The 27,860-nt window shown below is 45.8% G+C and overlaps 2 protein-coding genes across 6 annotated transcripts in view; one reads left to right on the forward strand and one right to left on the reverse strand.

Annotated features, from left to right (window-relative positions):
• The window catches only part of ARL13B (ARF like GTPase 13B), a 79,982-nt gene that overhangs the window by 10,654 nt on the left and 41,468 nt on the right, over positions 1-27,860 (forward strand). For all 4 annotated transcript variants that reach the window (XM_069760984.1, XM_069760986.1, XM_069760985.1 and 1 more), the window contains exon 4: positions 6,296-6,545. In XM_069760984.1, coding sequence (XP_069617085.1) covers positions 6,296-6,545 — 250 coding nt within the window. The remainder of the gene's footprint in view (positions 1-6,295; positions 6,546-27,860) is intronic.
• On the reverse strand, positions 10,170-27,769 carry STX19 (syntaxin 19). Of its 2 annotated transcripts, none has more exons than XM_069760988.1 (2): positions 27,632-27,769; positions 10,170-11,966 (listed from the first exon to the last, which is right to left on the reverse strand). In XM_069760988.1, the coding sequence occupies exon 2, from the start codon at positions 11,930-11,932 to the stop codon at positions 11,066-11,068; it is 867 nt and encodes a 288-aa protein (XP_069617089.1). In that variant the 5' UTR covers positions 11,933-11,966; positions 27,632-27,769; the 3' UTR covers positions 10,170-11,065. The 2 variants fall into 2 exon arrangements, with proteins under 2 accessions (XP_069617089.1, XP_069617090.1); XM_069760989.1 differs by lacking the exon at positions 27,632-27,769 and adding an exon at positions 13,872-13,891.

Raw genomic sequence — 27,860 nt, forward strand, 5'->3', positions numbered from 1 at the left:
GGTGGCTTCACCCCCTCGTGGCTACGATCGCTCTGATTGGCTGTTGAAAGTGAAACTGCCAATCAGAGCGATTTGTAATATTTCACCTAAAAAAATGGTGAAATATTACAATCCAGCCATGGCCGATGCTGCAATATCATCGGCCATGGCTGGACACACTAATGTGCACCCACCCCACTCCTCCGATCGCCCCCCCAGCCCCCCGATCTGTGGTCCGCTCTCCTCGGTCCTGTGCTCCGCTCCCCCGTCCTCCTGCCCGCTCCCCCCGTGCTCCAATCACACCCCCCGTGCTCTAATCAAACCCCCCCGCACTCCGATCACCCCCCCCCGCACTCCGATCACCCCCCCCCGCACTCCGATCACCCCCCCCCGCACAGCGATCACCCCCCCCGCACAGCGATTTCCCCCCCCCGTGCTCCGATCCGCCTGCCCGCACAGCGTTCCCCCAGTCCGTGCTCCAATCCACCCCCCCCCCCCCGTGTTCCGATCCACCCCCCCGAGCTCCGACGCCCCCCCCGTGGTCCCCCCCCACCCCTTCATACTTACCGATCCAGCCGGGGTCCCGTCCGTCTTCTGCCTGGGCGCCGTCATCTTCCAAAATGGCGGGCGCATGTGCAGTGCGCCCGCCGAATCTGCCGGCCGGCAGATTCGTTCCAGAGTGAATTTTGATCACTGAGATAGATTATATCTCAGTGATCAAAATAAAAAAAAAGTAAATGACACCCCCCCCCCTTTGTCACCCCCATAGGTAGGGACAATAAATTTTTTTTTTTTTTTTTTTTCCCACTAAGGTTGGGGTAAGAACTAGGGTTAGGGTTAGGGGTAGGGTTAGGGGTAGGGGTAGGGTTAGGGGTAGGGTTAGGGTTTCGGTATGTGCACACGTATTCTGGTCCTCTGCGGATTTTTCCGCTGCGGATTTGATAAATCCGCAGTGCTAAACCGCTGCGGATTTATGGCGGATTTACCATGTTTTTTCTGCGCATTTCAATGCGGTTTTACAACTGCGATTTTCTATTTGAGCAGTTGTAAAACCGCTGCGGAATCCGCAGAAAGAAGCGACATGCTGCGGAATGTAAACCGCTGCGTTTCCGTGCAGTTTTTCTGCAGCATGTGTACAGCGATTTTTGTTTCCCGTAGGTTTGCATTGAACTGTAAACTCATGGGAAAATGCTGCGGATCCGCAGCGTTTTCCGCAGCGTGTGCACATACCTTTAGAATTAGGCTATGTGCACACGGTGCGGATTTGGCTGCGGATTGGCCGCTGCGGATTCGCCACTGCGGATTCGCAGCAGTGTTCCATCAGGTTTACAGTACCATGTAAACATATGGAAAACCAAATCCGCTGTGCCCATGTTGCGGAAAATACCGCGCGGAAACGCTGCGTTGTATTTCCCGCAGCATGTCAATTCTTTGTGCGGATTCCGCAGCGTTTTACACCTGTTCCTCAATAGGAATCCGCAGGTGAAATCCGGACAAAAAACACTGGAAATCCGCGGTAAATCCGCAGGTAAAACGTAGTGCCTTTTACCCGCGGATTTTTCAAAAATGGTGCGGAAATATCTCACACGAATCCACAACGGGGGCACATAGCCTTAGGGCTAGGGTTGGGTTGGAATTAGGGTTGTGGTTAGGGTTAGGGGTGTGTTGGGGTTACGGGTGTGTTGGGGTTAGGGTTGTGATTAGGGTTATGGCTACAGTTGGGATAAGGGTTAGGGGTGTGTTGGAGTTAGAATTGAGGGGTTTCCACTGTTTAGGCACATCAGGGGTCTCCAAACGCAACATGGCGCCACCATTGATTCCAGCCAATCTTGTATTCAAAAAGTCAAATGGTGCTCCCTCACTTCCGAGCCCCGACGTGTGCCCAAACAGTGGTTCACCCCCACATATGGGGTACCAGCATACTCAGGACAAACTGCGCAACAATTACTGGGGTCCAATTTCTACTGTTACCCTTGAGAAAATAAAAAATTGCTTGCTAAAACATCATTTTTGAGGAAAGAAAAATGATTTTTTATTTTCACGGCTCTGCGTTGTAAACGTCTGTGAAGCACTTGGGGGTTCAAAGTGCTCACCACATATCTAGATAAGTTCCTTGGGGGGTCTAGTTTCCAAAATGGGGTCACTTGTGTGGGGTTTCTACTGTTTAGGCACACCAGGGGCTCTGCAAACGCAACGTGACGCCCGCAGACCATTCCATCAAAGTCTGCATTTCAAAAGTCACTACTTCCCTTCTGAGCCCCGACGTGTGCCCAAACAGTGGTTTACCCTCACACATGGGGTATCAGCTTACTCAGGAGAAACTGGACAACAACTTTTGGGGTCCAATTTCTCCTGTAACCCTTAGGAAAATAAAAAATTCTGGGCTAAAAAATTATTTTTGAGGAAAGAAAACGTATTTATTATTTTCACGGCTCTGTGTTATAAACTTCTGTAAAGCACTTGGGGGTTGAAAGTGCTCACCACATATCTAGATAAGTTCCTTTCGGGGTCTAGTTTCCAAAATGGGGTCACTTGTGGGGGGTTTCTACTGTTTAGCAACATCAGGGGCTCTGCAAACGCAACGTGACGCCCGAAGAGCATTCCATCAAAGTCTGCATTTCATAACGTCACTTCTTCACTTCCGAGCCCCAACATGTGCCTAAACAGTGGTTTACCCCCACATATTGGGTATCAGCGTACTCAGGAGAAACTGGACAACAACTTTTGGGGTCAAATTTCTCCTGTTACCCTTGGGAAAATAAAAAATTGCGGGCTAAAAAATCATTTTTGAGAAAAGATTTTTTTTTTTTTTTCATGGCTCTGCGTTATAAACTTCTGTGAAGCACTTGAGGGTTAAAAGTGCTCACCACACATCTAGATTAGTTCCTTTGAGGGTCTAGTTTCCAAAATGGGGTCATTTGTGGGGGATCTCTAATGTTTAGGCACACAGGGGCTCTCCAAACGCGACATGGTGTCCGCTAATGATTGGAGCTAATTTTCCATTTAAAAAGCCAAATGGCGTGCCTTCCCTTCTGAGCCCTCCCGTGCGCCCAAACAGTGGTTTACCCCCACATATGGGGTATCAGCATACTCAGGACAAACTGGACAACAACATTTGTGGTCCAATTTCTCCTATTACCATTGGCAAAATAGGAAATTCCAGGCTAAAAAATCATTTTTGAGAAAAGAAAAATTATTTTTTATTTTCATGGCCCTGCATTATAAACTTCTGTGAAGCACTTGGGGGTTTAAAGTGCTCAGTATGCATCTAGATAAGTTCCTTGGGGGGTCTAGTTTCCAAAATGGGGTCACTTGTGGGGGAGCTCCATTGCATAGGCACACAGGGGCTCTCCAAATGCGACATGGTGTCCGCTAACAAATGGAGCTAATTCTCCATTCAAAAAGTCAAAAGGCGCGCCTTCCCTTCCGAGCCCTGCCGTGTGCCCAAACAGTGGTTTACCCCCACATATGAGGTATCGGCGTACTCGGGAGAAATTGCTCAACAAATTTTAGGATCCATTTTATCCTATTGCCCATGTGAAAATGAAAAAATTGAGGCGAAAAGAAATTTTTTGTGAAAAAAAAAAAAGCACTTTTTCATTTTTACGGAACAATTTGTGAAGCACCTGAGGGTTTAAAGTGCTCACTAGGCATCTAGATAAGTTCCTTGGGGGGTCCAGTTTCCAAAATGGGGTCACTTGTGGGGGAGCTCCAATGTTTAAGCACACAGGGTCTCTCCAAACGCGACATGGTGTCCGCTAACGATGGAGATAATTTTTCATTCAAAAAGTCAAATGGCGCTCCTTCCCTTCCGAGCCTTACCATGTGCCCAAACAGTGGTTTACCCCCACATGTGAGGTATCGGTGTGCTCAGGAGAAATTGCCAAACAAATTTTAGGATCCATTTTATCCTGTTGTCCATGTGAAAATGAAAAAATTGAGGCTAAAAGAATTTTTTTTGTGAAAAAATAGTACTTTTTCATTTTTACGGATCAATTTGTGAAGCAGCTGGGGGTTTAAAGCGCTCACTATGCATCTAGATAAGTTCCTTGGGGCGTCTAGTTTCCAAAATGGGGTCACTTGTGGGGGAGCTCCAATTTTTAGGCACACGGGGGCTCTCCAAACTTGACATGGTGTCCGCTAAAGAGTGCAGCCAATTTTTCATTCAAAAAGTCAAATGGCGCTCCTTCCCTTCCAAGCCCTGCCGTGTGCCCAAACAGTGGTTTACCCCCACATATGAGGTATCAGCGTACTCAGGACAAATTGGACAACAACTTTCGTGGTTCAGTTTCTCCTTTTACCATTGGGAAAATACAAAAATTGTTGCTGAAAAATCATTTTTGTGACTAAAAAGTTAAATGTTCATTTTTTCCTTCCATGTTGCTTCTGCTGCTGTGAAGCACCTGAAGGGTTAATAAACTTCTTGAATGTGGTTTTGAGCACCTTGAGGGGTGCATTTTTTAGAATGGTGTCACTTTTGGGTATTTTCAGCCATATAGACCTCTCAAACTGACTTCAAATGTGAGGTGGTCCCTAAAAAAAATGGTTTTGTAAATTTCGTTGTAAAAATGAGAAATCGCTGGTCAAATTTTAACCCTTATAACTTCCTAGCAAAAAAAAATTTTGTTTCCAAAATTGTGCTGATGTAAAGTAAACATGTGGGAAATGTTATTTATTAACTATTTTGTGTCACATACCTCTCTGGTTTAACAGAATAAAAATTCAAAATGTGAAAATTGCGAAATTTTCAAAATTTTCGCCAAATTTCCGTTTTTATCACAAATAAACACAGAATTTATTGACCTAAATTTACCACTAACATGAAGCCCAATATGTCACGAAAAAACAATCTCAGAACCGCTAGGATCCATTGAAGCGTTCCTGAGTTATTACCTCATAAAGGGACACTGGTCAGAATTGCAAAAAACGGCAAGGTCTTTAAGGTCAAAATAGGCTGGGTCATGAAGGGGTTAAGGGTGTTGTCCGGTCTTCTGGTAAGAGTCTGCAATCACTCTGACTGCAAACTTGTGAATCCTTACAGCCTGTGCACCTCTCGCTGTCAGGATTCTCCAGTATCGCCGGTGAGAGCAGTCTGTCAAGTGACTGCAAGTATGTGATTTGCTCACATCCGGCCACACTCTCACTAGTCGTGCTGTGGCTCATTTGCTTATGTTGAGCAGGCTGTAAGGATCCAGTAGTCTGTAGACGCATAGAGACTGGACTTTTATCAGAAGACCAGTCGACCCCAGTGTCCTCACCTCCTTAACTTTTGACAATTGATTTGCACCTGATTTTTAGCAATATTAGGCAGTAAAGCATCACATTAGCTACATACGTTCCTTTTTTGATGGACAAGGGCACTACTAGAGTACTGGATCAGAGCAAGATGGTGGACAAAAACAATGGACAGGTTTCCCTAATCTTACAGGTTTTAGATCTAGGATCTGTGGTCTCTTGCAGTGAGGTCTGGTGGTGCAAAGACCATATAGTAAGGCTGCCGTCACACTATCAGTATTTGGTCAGTATTTTACATCAGTATTTGTAAACCAAAACCAGGAGTGGGTGATAAATGCAGAAGTGGTGCATATGATTCTATTATACTTTTCCTCTGTGTTCCACTCCTGGTTTTGGCTTACAAATACCGATGTAAAATACTGACCAAATACTGCTAGTGTGACGGCAGCCTAAGAAGCTCACAATCAGTCCAGTTCATCCTGATTTCACCAGTTACTTCAGTGTATACATTGCTTTCCTTGAGACTTTGGGGTAATTCATCAAAGCGCCTTTTCCAGATTTCTGGCAAAAAAAGGCTCTGATAAGTTGCAATTTTTTTTGCGCAATGCGATGTTTGACAAAATAATCGACTTCTGGCTTTTTCTCTATTTTCACCCCCAGCGCCAGCAAAGTGGGGATATCTGGTGTGTGACGAGATGTGGCGGTCACTGCTTGTCAAATTCATGATGAGAGGCGGTGTTCAGTGTGCCACAAATCTTACTCCAGCAGAAACTGGAGTAAGAATTGTGATGAGGTGCACATAGCGGTACATGCCGTTACACGTCTGTTAATGAATCAGGAGCGTCGATGAATGATTGATGACTCGCCCCATTTGTATGCCGTAGTTAATGTTACTGAAGAGCTTATAACATTTCTTACTGCAGAGACAGCGGCCATGGAAGTGTTAAGCGGTTTATTATGACATTTAAAGTCCAGCAGGAGACCTTGTTCTTTCAACAAAACCTGCGGCTAGACAAAACGTGCCACATGTTATTCCTGGAACATGGTGCCTGCATACTTGACCATTGCTCTTTTGTTACAGAATCTCCACAAGATGTGGCCCCGACCGTGGGCTTCTCCAAAGCAGATATTCGGCAGGGCAGATTTGACATCACCATATTTGATCTCGGCGGCGGCAAGCAGATCCGTGGCATTTGGAAAAACTATTATGCCGAGTCCTATGGAGTGGTGTTTGTTATTGATTCCAGTGATGTGGACAGGATGGAAGAAACAAAGGAGACCGTGGCGGAGGTTCTCAGACATCCCAAGATTGCAGGAAAACCAGTATTAGTGTGAGTAAAGCAGAGGTTTATGGTGTCTAATTCCTTTTTTCCTCCAGAATTTTTGTAGTAGATGATTACTATCTTGAGTAAATATTTTTCTGCACACAAGACTTTCCCAGACCTTCTTAAAAAGACAATAAGGCGCCAAATTCACTAAGAAACTATTCACCGAGAACTCTGGTGTATAACACCTTAAGTCTTAAAATGTCTGCGCAACTTTGAAGTTGCTCAAAAATATTACTTTTGTCATTTTCATGCCAATTCTGACCAGCTACGCCAATATCAGTGTAGCATGGGCAGCACGAGGAGTGGCCAACGCCTCGCCCCTTGTCAAATTAATTAAGGGTTACGCCACTTTAATGGTTTAACTTAAAAGGTTTACTTCATCCCCTGAATATAGTGACATTTCTACCAGAGACACACGGCACCTGTAAGATGCTCCTAATTTATTAATTGATACTCGCTTCTTAATGGTGTTCTCCAAAAATGTAATAGACTAGTCCCTGTCACATAATTCTAACAGCTGCCCATCTTGGTCTCATGTCGGGACTGGCTGCAGACAGAAGAAACTCAGCTCCTAAAAACTGTCTCAACTGTCAGAGGATCTGTATCGTAAGCACACATACTGGTTCTGATACGTAGGCTTACAATACAGGTCTTCTGCAAGTTAAGACGCAGATCACAGGAGCTGTGACTTCTTCATACTGCATGCCGATACAGGGGCCATTTTACTGTATTCTTGAAGAACCCATTTAATGAGTTACCATAATTAAATGTTACTTCAGCCACATGTGAGGAGACACAAACCGAGAGAAGAGCAGTGGCACAGGGCTTAGGAGCAGGGACACTAGTACTTGGATCCAAAATGGCCGACTTGGTCACCACCCATCTTGAAAAGTTTTCCCCCTCCCATATACTAATGTGCCACAAACAAGAAGTTGATATCACCAACCATTACCATATTATTTAGGTGTATCCATATACATGGCCCACCCTATATATTGGGTATATACGACCTCCATGGATTTAATATCGGGTAGGCTTCTCCGATTTACCAGAAATTGGCTTTTCTCATGGCTTATCCAATCTCAGCGCAACTCATCTCTGTTTGAAGGTCTCCACTAATGGAAATCCAGTCTTTTGGAGAATGAGCCATGGTGCAGTTTCACCGGCTTAGTGGCAGTCATTTCTTTTTTTTTTTTTTCTTTTTTTTTTAATTTGAGCTCTTTTGGTGTTTTCACACAGTGTACTTTGCAAAAAATGCTGTGATCACTAGTCACTTTTTTTCTTCCTTTCCTTTTTTTTGAGTCCCTGACTTATCAAACATGGCATGCTGTGGCTATGGTTTATTTCATGATTTTCTCATATTGACTTCTCTATTGAAAAAGAAAAAAAAATATCCCTAAATTTACAGACTTGAAACCAGAAATATCGTATTGCTGAACTCTGATCCCTGTGCTATATAATGACACATCCTTAACAGGTTGTGCTGTCGGAAAATGATTGATCCAAGAGGCAATGGAGATTAATCAACAGCAAGGCAGTCAGATCCGTGGTAATGAATAAGCTTACCAGACAGCGTTGTATCAGGACTTTGTGGTTCTCCAGTCATGAGATTAAAGCCATGATAAGTTTGGAAATTGCAGAGTATCACAAAGATCCTTGAGAACTTTGTTATATCGCCCTTCTTATAAGTGATCATTTTTGCCGACTAATTTTGATGCTCAAATGACTTTTTCCAGCAAGTGGAGACGTCCATGTTCTCCATCTTCCAGTGTATGCCCCATCTAGCACGCTATGGCTACTTCTAGTAAAGCTTACTCTACTTGATGTCTGATATGTTTGCCATACACTTACAAAAGGGTGGGCAAGGTCCATCAGAATTAAACACACCTCGGTAATAAGTATTCCGGTTGCCACATTGGGATCCCTGCCTATATACCCTATTATATAGCTTGTACAGGATTCGTAGCAGATGGCTAGGCTTTTGTATGTGGTTGTATAGAAGTTTTCTTGACTAACTGTAGTAGTACTCACAACCCATGGACTGCGAGATGCTGTTTCTAAAAGAATAGGGTCTTGTTTTTCTGATCCTGAGTAACCACTGATGTCCTGCTCCAGAGTGGAATCCTGCACTTGGGACCTCTGAATACCACCGTTAATTGTCACTTTTACGTATATTTTATGATTGCATTTCCTGGGAGTAATGTGATTGATGCTGTTAGTTTAGTTCAGGAGACCCATGGTCGGGCTGGGAAATGTTTTAGATGGGACCGCTGTAGTTTTCTATTGTATTTAGTCTTGGAGTTGAACAAATTGCATTCGCAGAACCCTGGTCCGAGGGCAATGTCGGTACTCCTCTATCGGACTAATGCACTATAAGCCTTCTTATCTGCCGGCATATTCACCACCTCTTCTGAACAGTGGGCCATCAGGATGTTGTGTTTCAGGGCCTATTAATCATAACCGGCAACAAGGATGCCTCCGGTAGTTGGAGATTCGTAGTGTTCCTGTTCATCAGCCATGGATTACTCATGCGGCTGCTGGTTCAGCGTTCTGTGAAAGACTACCTGAGTAAAAATGATCATGTTATGATGGGTGGGTTCCTGGCCTTTTGGACACCTATTCATGCTGTGAATAAAGGGTCCGCAGAACTGGTTCAGCCCTGTGTCCACTGGTTTCCTTTCGCAGCAGAGGGGTTGTCCCCAGGCAGCCGGCAGCAGAGGGGTTGTCTCCAGGCAGCCGGCAGCAGAGGGGTTGTCCCCAGGCAGCCGGCAGCAGAGGGGTTGTCCCCAGGCAGCCGGCAGCAGAGGGGTTGTCCCCAGGCAGCCGGCAGCAGAGGGGTTGTCCCCAGGCAGCCGGCAGCAGAGGGGTTGTCCCCAGGCAGCCGGCAGCAGAGGGGTTGTCCCCAGGCAGCCGGCAGCAGAGGGGTTGTCCCCAGGCAGCCGGCAGCAGAGGGGTTGTCCCCAGGCAGCCGGCAGCAGAGGGGTTGTCCCCAGGCAGCCGGCAGCAGAGGGGTTGTCCCCAGGCAGCCGGCAGCAGAGGGGTTGTCCCCAGGCAGCCGGCAGCAGAGGGGTTGTCCCCAGGCAGCCGGCAGCAGAGGGGTTGTCCCCAGGCAGCCGGCAGCAGAGGGGTTGTCCCCAGGCAGCCGGCAGCAGAGGGGTTGTCCCCAGGCAGCCGGCAGCAGAGGGGTTGTCCCCAGGCAGCCGGCAGCACAAAACTGCAGCCAACCACGTTCTCCTGAATAGGACAGCAGAATCGTGCTCTCAACGTTGGATGGCCAGGGCAGTGCTGAGCAAGGAAAAAATGTTAATCCCTGTGCTCTGGAGAAGATCAGGGGTACATACTGTGTATCACACAAGTGCTGGAAGTATATATTGTTCAGAAACCAATTTTTATTTTATTGACTGTCAGCATCTACAAGCTGGAAGTTTTCTTTAACACCCTTCCATCTGTAGCATTCTCGACAGTCACATGTGGATTCTTTTATGGTGGATAGTCTGATCTCCTACCAGAGAATGAAGAATAAAACTTCAGAGTGCCCTGATACCAATAATAAATGGGAAATGGAACCGTATGGGCACAAATTGAGCTCTAATGTGAATAGCGTCTTATTGATAGAGGACACACGTCTTGGTAGAACATTACTTTTATTCTCTAACAAACAATGTAAAAACATGTGGCATAAAATGGCCTATAAAACATTAAATAAAGTTATAAAAAAATGTAACATCCAAAGGCATTAGTCATGAATCAACTGAAGGATTCTCTCAGGGTTTTATGACGAGTGACCCCTCTGTATCCGATCAGTGGTGGGCATTCTCCCAGTTATGAGCCAGTTCATTCTGAGCGTATCTACACTGAGTCTATTTGCTGAGCTTTTGGAGCAGAAACTCCCAAGGTTTTGAGGAGGATTTTGAGAATTTGTGCTCCGTTTCAACTCTGAAAATGCTTCAAACTGTGAACATAGCCTGAATTATTTTTTTGAGGGAATATTTATTTAAGGTTCCTTGACTTGTGGTCATTGAAAATAACAAGCTGTGCACTCGCCTTCTCTGCTGCTTTGCTCCTTGATGCCATCAGTCATGTCATGACAACAGCACATGTGACTTCTACAGCCAATCACTGGGTGATGCGTATGTGAATGGCATGAGCTACTCACCCGAATGATTGGCTGCAGTGGTCCAGTATACTGTAGCAAAGAATGTAGCAGTGATGGAGATGCAGCATTGGAGTAGGGGAGAGGGTGAGTAACCAATGAGTTTCATATTTTCAATGATGGTTCTTAGTAAAAAAGAAAAAAAAAAGCTGATAAATCACTTTATTTGGAAAACTAACGTCCTGCAAAGTTATGACTAAGTAGGAAATAACGTGTGGGCTTACAGAGAAATGCCAGCTGTAAAGAGATGGCCGCGCTCTCATGAACGTTGCACCACTATCAACAGAAGATCCAGCGAGGTTACCATGAATCAGATCTCCACCAGTTTGCACAATACTATCTTCTCCTAAAGTGAACCCGGAATCCCATTTTAACAACATGGACAACAGCAGCAAAACAACATCTTGCATGGGTTTCTCTTCTTGTATTTAACAGCTAGCTTAATCTTTTCATTGGTCCTCTGGATACAATCCTCCGTATTCATTACTGCCATTTCTATGCTGTTTAAAGTCTCTCCTTGCTCTTCTACTAAAATAGAAACTTGGAGAAAAATGTCTCTTAAGTCCTGGATGTGATTCTCTAAAGTGATCAGTTCTTTGTGTCTCTGCTCGATCTCGTTCAGTTGCCCTCTAGTAATTTTGTCTTCATGGAGGAGGTTCTCATTGAAGACGTCCCATTTGCCCTGTTCCATCATGTTGTTCGCCTCCTCCTCACTGACTTCTTTGCCAGCAACCTCTAGTTGCCTTACGATGAATTTTTTACAATTGGCCTGTTTGCTGGTGATTGCCTCATTATAGCGGAACATTACGGATTGGAAGCTTCGGAACAAGGCGGCATGGTGAGTTTTTAGGACCCTGGTAAGACAGGATGATGATCCTCTCTCGGCTTCTGCCTTCTTAGCCTGCTGTGCTAAAGTGTCCAAGTGCCTTTTTATGCCCTCGGCTTGGACCTTGATTTCCTGCGTTATATTGCATTCCTTTTTTAGGGCGCTGAATCTTCGCATGGAGGAGATGAGAACTTTTTGTTGTTGTCCAAACTTGGTCACATTTTCTGATAGATCTGTGATATAATTTTGAAGTTTCCTTATTTCGAGCAAGTAGCCCTCAATGATGGGCTCTCGCTCAAAGACAACAGCTTGTGGACGGATGACTACAGCGTCTTCTCCATCGGGCTCTTTCGCCTTACACTCTTCCAGGTGTTTTGCTTTTTGCATGAGCTCATGAAGACGATCCTTCATCTTAAATACTTCTTGGTGTTAAAGGGCCTGAGTTCTAGAAAATAAAAACAAAAAAGTGTTACTACATGCGGCTTGCATTGGCACCTCCTTAGGTTTTTAAAGGTTTTCACAGTCACATTATAGGCATACATGGGATACAATGTCCATAGACTGTCATTGTAAAGAAAAGCAATTCTTAAGTTTTTTTTTATTTTTTTTTATGTGACCCAAATACCATCTGTATTGAAAAGCTGAGTCTACAACTCTATTTGCTATGACAAAAACTTAACCCCATGAAGGTCAAATGACAGTCCTTTGACCTCAGTCTGGTGAACACACCACAGTTTGTTGCATAGATTGGGAGCTTTTCCCAACATATATGCCAACAGAGGATATATTCACATAGAGGGATTTATTTTATGTGGATCTGTTTAAAACCTGCTTCAGATCATTTTTTTTATGTGGACTTTGAAGCAGATTCAGCTCCAAAACCACATCGCATAAACTGCTTAAAGGAAGTCTGTCAACCTTCTACGGGAGCCTCTGTAAAAATCACACTAATTCGCCAAGTAGTTTAGACCAGTTTTCTGGTTTTCTTAAAACTATCTGACATGTTGCATCATTTTTGCAATTTTTGCCATTCTTACAGCAGTCCTGTCTCCGAAAGCGCCCACCAAATTCATGAAAATTTGCAGCACAAAATTGGCATAAATTGCAGAAAGAACTGGCATGCATTTCTTTTAATGGCGCTTTTCACTCCAGTATACACTTCAGGGAATGAGTGTCATAGTCGCTGCCTTCATTCAGTAGAAAGTTAAATATTCTAATTAGGATGCTCGTTGTACCCTTGGTGTGGCTAAACAGCTCTGTGCTCAGGGATCAGAAACAGAACTTGCTTGCCTGGAGTGAGCGCTATCTGCAGGAAAAACAGAAATGAAGCTGTGGAGCAAAACAAGATTTTTGGTTTCTTACTGTAAAATCTGTTTCTCGGAGCCTTCATTGGGAGACACAGGAAACCATGGGTGTATGCTGCTGCCATTAAGAGGCTGACACTATGCAGAAAAAGTTAGCTCCTCCTCCGCAGTGTACACCCACCGACAGGAAGTAGGATAGTCAGTTAGTGAGAAAGCAGTAGGAGAAGCATTAAATGAAAGGGAAATAACAGAAATTCAAACTGTAATAGGGTAGTACAATAAACAGCTGTTCAACTTGGGAGGGTGCTGTGTCCCCCAATGAAGGCTTCGAGAAATAGATTTTACGGTAAGCAACCATAAATCCTGTTTTCTCTATCACTTCACACAGGAAACCATGGGACGTCCAAGAGCAGTCCCCAAGGGGAGGGAACAGCCGATAACTCCAATCAGGTCGGGGAACTGACCTCCGTCACCTGCAAGGTCTTTCTAGTTAAGCCGGCATCCGCCGAAGCAAGACATGGACTCTGAAGAAGTTTTTTGAATCGCTGTCGAAGCGCGGGGCGGAATCCCTATGTGTACCGCCAGGAAGTGCCCCCTGCCCAGGTAGAGTGAGCCTTAACCCAGAAGAAGACACTCTGCTCTGACCTGCTAAACCTACCAATGTCGACCAGATTTAGTGCGCATTCGCTGACCTGGAGGCCAGAGGGCCTCTATTCGCCGAGCCCGTGTTCTGAAAGAGAGGGAGGGGCGGCCTTAGCCAGACAGATGCATGTTGCCCTGGCCAGGCAGCCTGATGAAAGTGCTACGAAGTATGAGTCCGACCCGGGCGGAGGAAAGAATGAAAAATGATGGACAGGGCCTTGGAGAACACCGGCGGGATATGGGAAGAGCACTGAAGCTGGGATCCACAGAATGTGCAAATTGCTGCCACTTGCTCTTCGAGACTCAGAGTGGTTGGGAGCCCTAAAGAGAAAGCTACAAAGAGAAACAACGGACGCGGCCCTTGCAAAATGCAGAAAATGTCCGATGCCCTGAGAAATCAGTACCTGGATAAGGGCTTCCATGGGACAAAAGAAAACTCTTGCGGTTTCCATGAAGCAATTACTGAACGATGAGATTTCATGCTGAAAAGGCAAGGATGGACCCTTCTGTTCAGCAATCTAGGATCTCCGATGATCACACTGAGGAAGCAAAGCCACCAGGAGAACAACTAGGTTTAGCCAGAGGAAGGAGGGAGCTCGACCCTCCGGTGATCACCTTAATAATGTGGATCCACTTGGAGTCAAACTGATGAGAACCCTGGATAGGCAAGTTGGTAAGTGACTCCTTGAGGATAAGTTCACCTGCCACGCTTTAAGCCAAATGGACCTTTAGAAGGCCACAATATTGCTGGATTCCCGAGCAGCGTCATGGGGAAGACTGATACTAAGTACTTCCCTGCCAGGGTACTTTGGTCCGTGAGGGCAGCGTCTGCGACTGTAAACTTGCTACCCAGGTGGAGACAAAAGCGGGGCACAATGCAGCGACAGACGCTTCAAAAGGTTGACCTTGCCCATGAGTATGAGTCTGCCGTTGGAATCCTCAAGGGATGCACCCTCGTGGAGAGTCTGGAAGCCGGAGGGACTATAGTCGGAGAATTGGTCCAATTCGCAGTGAGCTCAGGAGAGGGGATATAGGATACCGAGGCGCTTCCGTCTTTGGAAGCGGCTGGACTAAGGATTCTGAGAAAAGGACAAGGAAACACCATTAAATTGAATTCACAAGGAAAGACTGGAGAGTAGGCTACTGTGAACCTGCTAGATGGCAAAACACTGAAGGGTGGTCCTTGGATCTCATCACAACGGTGAAGGCTCTATTTTATTTCGACCAACAAAATGATTCAGAACAGGAGAACCGTCGAAAAAGAGAACAGTTAGCCTGTCTAATCAGGTAGAACGTAAACTACTGGACGACTTGGCAGCAAAACTCAAGCGTACAGGGATGAGGATCTAGAAGGTCGTTGGGAGACACCGTAAATAAAGAGTGGTCGAAGGAGGAAAGTCCATGAAAAAACAGAAAGGAGCGCATAGACCCCAGAAGAAACCCGATTTGACAAAAGGAAGATCTTTCCCCATGATGACATTGGCGACCCTATGTGCTTTGGAACGGGGAGAGGATTGTAGTGTGTGGACCCACTTAAGTGCAAGGCACCACACGACCGAAGATACCAGTGGAAAGGATACGAATCTTGCTGAAGAAAGAAACGTATTATCACAAAACTCATCATTGGATTCAGGCCTGGAGCAGCCTTCCACACCGGTTGATTCGTGTGCAGAGTAAGGTCCAATTCTTGCCCCAGGTGGGAGAACCTGTTCCTGCCATCCTTGGAAATCAAATCCCGGAGCTGCTCGAGGCTTTATCCGGTGTCTGTAAGAAAGAAGAGTTCAGTACTAACAAATAGATAGGGAGCTCTGGTATTGAGGTAGCTCAAAGGCCCCTAGGATAGAATAGTGAACAGTCATGAGAGTCATGGTATACATATGGGTGCTGGCTCAGTAAAAGACAGAACGTATAAAGTGATTGGTAAATCATCTATGATAGGAGTAACGCACTGGTTAATGAAGATGGCCTGAAGACAGCACTGTAAACTGACCTACGGATAGTTAGTGGTAGGCCCAAATAATCAGAAGATGTGGACAGGTCCCTGGAGAGCAGCCTGGAAACCGGGCCCGGTGCGTGGCTGAAGAAAAAACTGCGACCATCCGGTACCTGACACCAGTGTGTGTGACCTACCTGAAAGTGGACTGGCCACTCATGCTGCCGCTGAGATCCACCCCGTGGTACCGAGATCTCCCCTGTGATACATGATAGATTTTCCGTAAAAACGGTTAATAGACCACAGATGTTATTGACCATGAAACACGCAGCAGAAGGTGCCTCTGACTCATCTGAAAGCGGACTGTAACCCCTACTGCAACCAACCCGAAGTAATGAATACCGGGACCCTCTCACGGGGTGGTTAACCGAAGAGAGTCTAGGCAGATGTTGCAAAACGACCCTGAGGTACGTGAAAGAGAGCATTTCTGACTCACCTGAGTCTAGGACAGGAGAGCGGGACCGATGCATCACTCGACCTCTGCATTTCTAAACCACTAGAAAGACGGCGTATATCGACCACAAGTGTCTGGTAGATGACGCATGTAAATCCTGGATAGCGGATAGGACTGCTGCAATCGACTGCGGGGAACATTAAGGAAAAGGCTTCTGACTCGCCTGATACTGTATAGAATACCAGTACAACTGCAGAAGTCAACCCAGGGCCAGTCTAATCCACTGAAAATACAACAGTTTCGACGTACCCTACTATACCTGGTAGGTTGTGCGTCAAAAACCTGGATAGCGGAAAGAGTACTGCTGCGATCGTCTCTCAGTATCCTGCGACTGCTTTAGCGTGGAGGGAACCCTAGAAGAGTATCAGAGAGCCAATTCTGTGTTACGGTCCAGGTCTGGATATCTGACGGCGTTATACAGAATAACCGTTTCATGTGTAGAAGGCTGCACCAAGAAGTCTGTCCTGAAGTATATCCTGTACAGTCAGTTCTCCAGAAGGCCGAGCTGTAGGCTTGGAATCAGAGGGAGACTAAACTCTCTCTCTGTTGTGCACCAGGGTTAAAACCCTTGGGCCTGCGATTTGTGGTCAGCTTCTTTGTCCACTGAGCCACTTACACAGCTGGAAGTTGGTCCCCCAACACTGCAATCTTGAAGGGGTAGAAGCATCTCATCTCTCTGCTTGCAGAGTAACGCTAGCATCATGAGAGGGCTGCATTGAGATGCAGGGAGAGTGCCTGTTGCCATGCTCTGCTGAACTCATGTAATAGCAGAATTCACAACAGCAGTGTGACGTAACCGAAAGCTCTGAGAGGAGACTGCAAGAGAAAATTCTACAGAGCAAACGGTAGGACTTATAAAGGCCCCTCTCACTGTGGAGGGTGCAGAGCGAGGGGAGTACTGCAATACCCATTGCTGTTGGCTGCCCGGCACTAGAGCCCTCATTACATCAGCAACTGCACTGCTCCAGAGCATATAATACACCAGTCACTGTATGGCTCCATAGCACTAATTACCCCAGTGACTGCCCGGCTCTAGAGCACTCATTACACCAGTGACTGCCCGGCTCTAGAGCACTCATTACATCAGTGAATGCACTGCTCCAAAGTATTTAATACACCAGTCACTGTACTGCTCCATAGTGCTTATTACCCCAGTGACTGCCCGGCTCTAGAGCACTTATTACACCAGTGACTGCCCGGCTCTAGAGCACTTATTACACCAGTGACTGCCCGGCTCTAGAGCACTTATTACACCAGTGACTGCCCGACTCTAGAGCACTTATTACACCAGTGACTGCCCGGCTCTAGAGCACTCATTACATCAGTGAATGCACTGCTCCAAAGTATTTAATACACCAGTCACTGTACTGCTCCATAGTGCTTATTACCCCAGTGACTGCCCGGCTCTAGAGCACTTATTACTCGACTGATTGCACTACTCTAGAGTATTCTTTACACTAGTGACTGTATGGCTCCAGAGCACTTATTACATCAGAGACTGCACTGCCCCAAAGTATTTAATACACCAGTCACTGTACGGCTCCATAGCGCAGGACCGGGTCCGGATCACCTGAACACACTTCTGTGTTAGGGGCTGGGGTCCTGCCGACTAGACGTATGAGGATACGGGGTGGCAGTACATGTCGTACTCATAGTCTCTTTGTGGGAGTACAGTAGTGACCATTCACAATGTATCCCTCCCTGAAAAGGAACGACGCACGCTGAGGTAGATATGGGTCTAATGAAAGACCAGTGTCCACCTCCTACTGACAGTAAGCTAAACTGAATATCCTACTTCCGGATGGTGGGTGTACACTGCAGAGGAGGAGCTAACTTCTGCATAGTGTCAGCAGCATACCCCCCCATGGTTCCTGTGTCCCCCAATGAAGTGATAGAGAAATAGGGTTTTATCTGTGATAGAAGGATAAGGAACAGTATGTTTGCTCACCTTGTATTGTTGCAATTGCAACAATGAACACTCGTATACCAGCTGCTGCCACCGAGGGTCATAGACCAAGAGATAGTGGAAGGAAATAGGCGGCTTTTCATGTGCTGCCGGTGATGTCCCACAGAAGGATTCGAAGGGTCAGTAAGGATAGAAATGCTTTTTACTCCATGGTGTGGATCTACGAGTTTTGAGCTTATCCAACCTTTTCTTCAGGATACAACCACATGGATGCGCAGCTCAGGAAAAGCCTCCTATTTCCTTCTATCTGCAGAAAGAAGCTTCGGCAAGCCAGTGCTGTCAGTCACCAGTGAAGGAGGCGGGGGATGGAGAGCATTTTAGCCACACCAAGGATGCACTGAGCACCCTTAATTTTCTGCAAAACTAAGGCATCGGTTAGAGCACTAAGGTTATGTGCACACCTTGCGGATTTTTCTGCGCGGATTCTGCAAAATCCGCAGGTAAAACGCCCTGCGTTTTACCTGCGGATTTAGTGCAGTTTTTGTGCGGATTTCACCTGCGTTTTTACACCTGTGGAATCCTATAATGAAATAGGTGTAAAACGCTGCGGAATCCGCACCACGAATTAACATGCTTCGGAAAATAAACCGCTGCGTTTCCGCTCGGAATTTTCAGCAGCATGGGCACTGGGGATTTTGTTTTCCATAGGTTTACATGTACACTGCAAGGAAAACTGCTTTGGATCCGCAGCCAAATCCGTGTGCACATACCCTTAAGGTACACAATTTTATGGGGGCTGTGTCCCCTACAAGGCTAGGTGCTAGGTTTAGACTGACACTTTAAAATGCACATTAAATGCGTTTACTTTTAAAGTCAATGGCAAAAAGGTTCTATAGTGTTTTTTTTTCTGTTCCCCCTCCTCTCTCTGCACTTTTTTTTCTCTTCAGCCTGGATTGCTCCATATTTTCTCAGTGAATCAACTGGAAGTAGAAAAAAAGTGTTGCATACAGAAAACAGCACCTTTTTGCTGATTTTTTTTTTTTTTTTTTTTCCCTCCCTCTCTCTGAAACAAGTAACATGTTGGTTTATGATATTCTGGCAGTAGCTTGTGACTCAGAATGAAGTTCAGTTGAAGGGCATGTGAAAGTTAACTTAACTTGTGAGATATTCTAATTTCACTCTGCCAGATACAAGCATGGTCGTCTGCCAAAATACCTAGAACTCCGGCTGAGAGGCTTCACATCCCTTACTGGGCCCCGACCAGGCCTTTTACAGAGAACCTCTCAGGAGCTCCATGCTGCCCTAATTACAGCATGAAATACACCCAAATACAGTTTCAAAGGGAGTCTGTCGGCACAGAATGACTGGTCGATCCCAGTACAGGCACACGGTGCACCATTGGTGCAGCCAAATGGTTCAGTGCACCTTCCCACCTGTTTGTTTTCCTCTATCTCTGCCTTTTTCTGGTTCTATAAAGCCAGAGCAATCAATGAAAATAGATGGGTAGGGTGCAGTTTAGTGCACTTATATGGACTCTGCCAGCACAGAATGACTGTCCAAACCAAATAGAAGAGCTTGGTGCATCATGGTGGGACCAAACAATTAAGTGCCCATTCCCACCTGCTTGTTTTCCCTCTGACTCCACCCCTCTTAGTTGATTTACATCTCTGGCTTTATAAAGCCAGAGAAGGGTGCAGATGGATTGAAATCTAGTAGAAGGTGCACATAATTGTTTGGCCACGCCAAGTATGCACTGTGTGCCTGTACTGGGATTGAACAGTCATTCTGTGCTGACAGACTCCCTCTGAAACTGTACAGTGGGGACAAAAAGTATTTGGTCAGCCACCAATTGTGCAAGTTCTCCCACTTGAAAAGATGAGAGAGGCCTGTAATTGGCATCACAGGTAGACCACAACTATGAGAGTCAAAATGAGAAAACAAATCCAGAAAATCACCTTGTCTGATTTGGCAAGATTTATTTTGCAAATTATGGTGAAAAAACAATATTTGGTCACCTAAAAACATGCAAGATTTCTGCCTCTCACAGACCTGTAACTTCTTTAAGAGGCTCCTCTGTCCTCCACTCATTACCTGTAGTAATGGCACCTTTTTGAACTTATCAGTATAATAGACACCTGTTCACAGCCTTAAACAGTCACACTCCAAAATCCACTATGGTGAAGACCAAAGAGCTGTTGTAGGACACCAGAAACAAAATTGTAGCCCTGCACCAGGATGGGAAGACTGAATCTGCAATAGGCAAGCAGCTTGGTGTGATGAAATCAACTGTTGGAGCAGTAGTAAGAACATGGAAGACATACAAGACCACTGATAATCTCCCTTCGATGTGGGGCTCCACGCAAGATCTCACCCCGTGGGGTCAAAATGATCACAAGAACGGTGAGCAAAAATCCCAGAACCACACAGGGGGACCTAGGGAATGACCTGCATAGAGCTGGGACCACCGTAACAAAGGCTACCATCAGTAACACACTACGCCGCCAGGGACTCAGATCCTGCAGTGCCAGACGTGTCCCCCTGCTTAAGCCAGTACATGTCCTGGCCCGTCTGAAGTTTGCTATAGTGCATTTGGATTATCCAGAAGAGTATTGTGAGAATGTCATATGGTCTGATGAAACCAAAGTAGAACTGTTTGGTAGAAACAAAACTCGTCGTGTTTGGAGGAGACAGAATGCTGAGTTGCCTCCAAAGAACACCATGCCTACTGTGAAGCATGGGGGTGTCAGCATCATGCTTTGTGGCTGTTTCTCTGCAAAAGGACCAGGATGACTGATTCTTGTACATGAAAGAATGAATGGGGCCATGTATCGTGAGATTTTGAGTGCAAACCTCCTTCCATCAGCAAGGGCATTGAAGATGAAACGTGGATGGGTCTTTCAGCATGATAATGATCCCAAGCCCACCGCCAGGGCAATGAAGGACTGGCTTTGTAAGAAGCACATGAAGGTCCTGGAGTGCCCTAGCCAGTCTCCAGATCTCAGCCCCATAGAAAACCTTTGGAGGGAATTGAAAGTCCGTGTTGCCCAGTGACAGGCCCAAAACATGACTGTTCTAGAGGAAATCTGCATGGAGGAATGGGCCAACATACCAACAACAGTCTGTGCCAACCTTATGAAGACTTATAGAAAACGTTTGACCACTGTCATTGCCAACAAAGGATATATAACAAAATATTGAGATGCACTTTTGTTAATGACCAAATACTTATTTTCCACCATAATTTGCAAAATAAATCTTACCAAATCGGACAAGGTGATTTTCTGGATTTGTTTTCTCATTTTGACGCTCATAGTTGTGGTCTACCTATGATGTCAATTACAGGCCTCATATTTTTAAGTGGGAGAACTTGCACAATTGTTGGCTGACTAAACACTTTTTTCCCACTGTATTTGGGTATATTTCATGATGAAATTAGGGCAGCATGGAGATCCTGAGAGGTTCTCTGTAAAAGACCTAGCTGGTGCCCAATAAGGGATGTGAAGCCTCTCAGCCGGAGTTCTAGGTATTTTGGCAGAAGACTATGCTTGTATCTGGTAGAGTGAAATTAGAGTCTCACAAGTTAACTTACTCACAGTCCCCTTGAGTGGAGTTTCTCAGACATTCACGGTCCGAGTATGGTCTGAACACAGGTCTACTTACATGAACTCAACAGCCCTAGATATGCCTATTAGGCTGTCCAGTTTGAATGAGAAGACCCCTAACAGGTCTAAACTTCATAGTCCCTATTTAAACTGTGAATAATTGGATTTAAGGTCCCAATACAATGTAGATTAAAGTCAGCCAAACCTGCCGATCGTTTAAGTCTAAATTTACACGTCTATGAAGCCTGGACTGGGCTGTTGAGTTTGGGTCAGGAGAGCCGTGGTCAAGCCAAGAATCTCAGTTCGTACTTGGACTGTGATATATGGACATTCAGATTCAGCCGAATTTGCATGGGGGTCTCCTGACTCTTCTCCGACTCATTATGTTAGGGCAGAAAAAGAACCAGCCAGCTGAGGTTCAGCAGTCAGTCATAGGTCTCATAGGAGATGAGAAGTGGCTCCTACAGAGCACACAGGAGCATGCCTGAGCATTCCTGTGTATGGGGGAGATGGAAGAAATGGCCACGGCCAACAGTTATCTGATACCTGTGTGGGGCTTAACTCTGTTAGGGTATGTGCACACGTCAGGATTTCTTGCAGAAATTTTCCTGACAAAAACCGGACATTTCTGCCAGAAATCCGCATGCGTTTTTACAGCGTTTTTGATGCGTTTTTTGTGTGTTTTTTCCCAAATGCATAGAATTGCAGGAAAAACGCAGAAAATCCGCAAAAATAATGAACATGCTCATTTTTTTTTTTACCGCGATGCGTTTTTTTTTCTCGGAAAAAAACGCATCCATGTGCACAAAACGTGCAGAATGCATTCTAAATGATAGAATGCGTAATGTATGTGTTTTAATGAGTTTTTATAGCGCGAAAAAAAAACGCAAAAAAACCTGAACGTGTGCACATAGCCTAATCCTGCTGCATCCTGGCTCAGTGTGATTACATAGTCCCTTCCCTTTTGTATATATGGAGAGCTGTCAGTCAGGCCAAGGTGGGAGGCGAGAAGCCAGCGGATGCCAACCAGCAGACACCTCCCCGGGCCTGGACTCTATCACACAATGAAGTTATTGTTGCTGAAAGCAACCGATCACCTCACAGCTTTTTAATTTTAGTGCTCTTGTAAAATGAAAGCAGTGTCATGATTTGTTGCCCAAACCACATATGATTCCTCTAAAATCCCCCAGAGAAAGCCTGTCTGTCTTGTGTTGCCGGAGGTTAGGGCAGCGGTAATTGACTGACTGGTTACTTCAGTCACAGTAATAAGAGATCTGTCACACAAACTGGCAGCCATGTTGCTTCCCCTCTTAAGACCTCACTGGGAGTGCTGAGGTAACGGAGGGTTCACTCCGCTATCACTGTGGTCCCTGCCTGAGGCTTCCTAGCAGACCCCCATTACACAGACTATCGATTATTACTACTGGGCCCCGCTAATTGTGGGATATCCCCGCAGCTTATTCTCTAGTCTAGAACCGCTACTAACATAAAGGGTCCGCTGAAGCTGATTTCTTATCCACTGTAGCTTTGTGTGAGCTGTGCTGCAGAAAACATACAATGTCACACAGATCTATCCTACCTCACCAACAGAAATACTGGTTGCGATGCCCATGGCAACCAATTAGAGGCCAGCTTGTATTTTTTAAACTGGTCTGGGAAAATAAAAGCTGCGCTGTGATTGGTTGCTATGAGGCAGGAAGGCATAATGTGCTAATGGTCAGAGCTGAGGTATCACACGTGCAGGCCCGACTGGCAGCATAGGAAAAGGGAAATCAATGTAAACTATTAAATAAACTAGGGGAGTAAAAATCAACATTTGGGAACCGATATTCCCTTAAGAATCAATTTTTATTTTACTACAGACTGAAAAACACCAGTGTAGCAGAAATGGTCAACAGAAGGGTCTTCACCTAAGGAACAATTGTGTCCTTACACAGGTGAAGAAGACCCCTGTAATGTATAGATATCAAAATCCCTCCTAGTAATCCCGGTCTTGTTACCTATTGTGGTGGGACCTGACAGCGGAGGACAGCTCTCCATCCCTCGCCCTATACGGCCCTATTACACCTTAAGGGCAGGTAGAAATACAGTGAGGTAACAGATAAAGAGTAAGGCTACGTTCACACTAGCGTTTTTTGCAATACGTCGCAATGCGTCGTTTATGGGGAAAAAACGCATCCTGCAAAGTTGTTTGCAGGATGCGTTTTTGCCCCATAGATTAACATTAGCGACGCATTGCCACACGTCGCAACCGTCGTGCGACGGTTGCGCCGTGTTGTGGCGGACCGTTGGGAGCAGAAATACGCTACATGTAACGTTTTTTGCTGCCGACGGACCGCTTTTTCCGACCGCGCATGCGCGGCCGGAACTCCTCCCCCACCTCCCCGCACCTCACAATGGGGCAGCGGATGCGATGAAAATCTGCATCCGCTGCACCCGTTGTGCGGCGCAAACAACGCAAGCGTCGGTAACCTCGGCCCAACGCACTGCGACGGGCCGAGCCCGACGCTAGTGTGAAAGTAGCCTAATAGTTTGGGAGTCCAGCGTGTTATATAGAGCGTATATTGGTGGTGCCGGGACAGATGTGGTAGTGTGTATATCGCTGGATTAATATTAAAGGTGCAGATAGTACAGGTATAAAGGGAGTTCAAAGCGTGATGATAAATCTTCATAAAATATCTTCTGGTTTTTATAACAGCAGACTCCTAGTGGCTGCATTAGCGCCACTATCCCATCCAACATGGCGTTACACAGCCCCATCCTCTGGTGGTGTTCCTACCCCCACCACCCATATCATCACCTATCGTGTAGATGATTGGTAACTTTTAGTGTTTGGAATAACTCTTTAAAATAGTACATGGAGTTATGGCCGAAACTGTTGGCACCCTTGAAATGGTTTCAGACTGAAGTATTTTTCCCAGAAAAATATTGCAATCACACGTTTTTTTTTTATACACCTGTTTCTTTCCTTTGTGTGTATTGGAACAACACAAAACTGAGGAAAAAAAAATGCAAATTGGACATGATTTCACACGAACCCCCCCAAAATGGGCAAAATTGTTGGCACCCTCAACTTTTATATTTGGTTGCACACCCTGTGGAATAAATAACTGCAATGAATCGCTTCCTATAACCATCAACAAGCTTCTTACACCTCTCAACTGGATTTTTGGAGCACTCTTCTTTTGCATTCTGAACCAGGTCTCTCATATTTGAAGGGTTCTTCTCCCAAAAAGATCTTTCCACAGGTGTTTAATGGGATTTAGATCCGGACTCATGGCTGACCACTTCAGCACTCTCCAGTGTTTTGTTTCCATCCATTTCTGGGTGCTTCTTGAAGTGTGTTTAGGGTCAATGTCCTGTTAGAAGACCCGTGACCTAGGATGCAAACCCATCTTTCTGACACTGGGCATTACATTGCGCCCCAAAATCCTATGGTAATCTTCAGATTTCACGATGCGTTGCACACACTCAAGGCGCCCAGTGCCAGAGGCAGCAAAATGACCTCAAAACATCTTTGAATCTCCACCATATTTGACTGTAGGTACTGTGTTCTTTTCTTTGAAGGCCTCATTCTGTTTTCAGTAAACAGTAGAATCATGTGCTTCACCAAAAAGCTGTATCTTGATCTTATCTGTCCATAAGACACTTTCCTAGAAGGATTTTGGCTTACTCATATACATTTTGGTAAACTGCAGTCTATCTTTGTCTCTTTGCAAGCAGTGGGGTCCTCCCGGGTCTCCGGCCATAGCGTTTAATTTCATTCAAATGTTGACGGATAGTTTGTGCTGACACTGATGCACTCTGGAGAGCATGAATTTCTTTGGGACTTGATTGGGGCGGCTTATCCACAATCCATACTATCATAGTTTTGTGTGAAATTATGTCCCAAATGCCTTTTTATCGCTTCATCTCTGTTTTTTGTTTTTGTTCCATTACATCCAAAGGAAATAAACGTGTATAACAAAACATGTGTGATTGCAATAATTTTCTGGGGGAAATACTTGATTTTCTGGAACAATTTCAAGGGTGCGAACTGCCAACGGCTTTCAGCCCTGACTGTATATTAGGTGGTCCTGTAACATGGTCTTTTTGGTTGCTATCGTACTAAGTTGCATCATGTCTATAGTGTCCGTAATTGACTCTGACATTCAAGGATGCTTTGTTGGCAGCACATCACTCCTGTATTAGAGGAGGTATTGTTGATGACATGCACGCTGTACGGGGACAGAATGATTGCTTTATCGATAGTTCTGGTCCTGTACAATGTTGTATCTCCATACTAATGGGGACATAAGCGAGCACCAATGAAATTGTATATATTTTAAAAGAAATCTGTCACCAAATTTTTGCCATCAAATCTGAGAGCAGCATGATGTAGAGACAGAGAGCCTGATTCCAGTGCTATGTCAGTTATCGGGCTAATTGCTGTAGTTTCATAAAATCCCTATTTTATCAGTAGAAGATACTCACTCACTCACTCACTCACTCACTCACTCACTCACTCACTCGTAAAGCTGCTGCCATGAAGTCCTCCATATTCATGAGCTCTGTGTAATCCCGCCCCCACCACTGATTGGGCAGAATTCTGCAGTGTGCATAGAAAGCAGCCAATCAGTGCTGTGGGCGGGGTTATACAGAGCTCAGCATTCAGAGAACTGCTAGATCTGCAGCAGAGAAAACTGTGATTTTATCAAGACAGCAGCAAGCAGCCCAGTAAGTGACTCGTCTCTGGAATCAGGGTCTCTATCTCTACATCATGCTGCTCTCAGATATGATGTCCCATAAAGCAGTAGTGGGTGACTACAGCCCTGTGTATCCATGTGGGGCACATACAGGAGCTGCTCTCGGCCTTATCTGCAGATGCATGTTATCAGCAACTTTCCCGCCCTAGCTCTTGTACAAACTCCCAGCGTTCCCTAACAATTACAATGATGTAGGGAGTTGTAGTTTTACAGCTGGAGTGCAGTTTGCATACGGTATAACTATAACTTTAATTTAATGTAGTGCTGAAGTCTGGTGCATGGACAGGTGATAGCATGACGTTTCTGGAAGATCTCAGAACTGGCGAGAAGTTCCTGATTATGGGGTCAGGATAATTTATATGTTGGTTATCCCACTACAGTCCCCCTCGCTGGCCTTAAGTGGCTGATAAAAGGGAACAATAGTTTGCATTGCCTATAGGTAAGGTAGAGTTTTAGTTCACGTCTCCAGAAATAAATGTTGTATTCTGTATTTGTGTGTGCAGATTAGCAGGGTCCTTCTAGTGTGACCCCCAGTGAGTATACGAGGCACCCCAGATTAGGAGGGTCCCCCTAGTGTGACCCCCAGTGAGTATACGAGGCATCCCAGATTAGGAGGGTCCTTCTAGTGTGACCCCCAGTGAGTATACGAGGCATCCCAGATTAGGAGGGTCCTTCTAGTGTGACCCCCAGTGAGTATACGAGGCATCCCAGATTAGGAGGGTCCTTCTAGTGTGACCCCCAGTGAGTATACGAGGCATCCCAGATTAGGAGGGTCCTTCTAGTGTGACCCCCAGTGAGTATACGAGGAATCCCAGATTAGGAGGGTCCTTCTAGTGTGACCCCCAGTGAGTATACGAGGCATCCCAGATTAGGAGGGTCCTTCTAGTGTGACCCCCAGTGAGTATACGAGGCATCCCAGATTAGGAGGGTCCTTCTAGTGTGACCCCCAGTGAGTATACGAGGCATCCCAGATTAGGAGGGTCCTTCTAGTGTGACCCCCAGTGAGTATACGAGGCATCCCAGATTAGGAGGGTCCTTCTAGTGTGACCCCCAGTGAGTATACGAGGCGCCCCAGATTAGCAGGGTCCCCCTAGTGACCCCCAGTGAGTGGGGCAGCACGGTGGTGCAGTGGTTAGCACTGCAGCCTTGCAGCGCTGGGGTCCTAGGTTCTAATCCCACCCAGGACAACATCTGCAAAGAGCTTGTATGTTCTCTCTGTGTTTGCGTGGGTTTCCTCCGGGTACTCCGGTTTCCTCCCACATTCCAAAGACATACTGATAGGGATTCTAGATTGTGAGCCCCATCGGGGACAGTGATGATAATGTGTGCAAACTGTAGAGCGCTGCGGAATATGTTAGCGCTATATAAAAATAAAGATTATTATTATTATACGAGGTGCCCTAGATTGGGACTGTCCCCCTAGTGTGACCCCCAGTGAGTATACGAGGCGCCCCATCGTCTTACCTCCGGGACGTCGCCCTCAGTTTGTGCTGTGTGAGTCCATACTGTAAGTCACCGTGTCCCTCTGGTGCTGCTGGGTCCGGAGCCAGAGCTTTCCATCAGGCGCAGATCATACAGCGTGAGCCAAGTGTCTCTCCTGCTCCTAACAAGGGTGGCTGGCTTTATAGAGGAGTGTCCGCCTGTATACAGAGGAGTGGCAGCAGCCGTGTGCAGCCAGTCAGCGCTCAGCAGG

The sequence above is a fragment of the Ranitomeya imitator genome, chromosome 3 (assembly GCF_032444005.1).
Source record: "Ranitomeya imitator isolate aRanImi1 chromosome 3, aRanImi1.pri, whole genome shotgun sequence".
Lineage (NCBI taxonomy): Eukaryota > Metazoa > Chordata > Amphibia > Anura > Dendrobatidae > Ranitomeya > Ranitomeya imitator.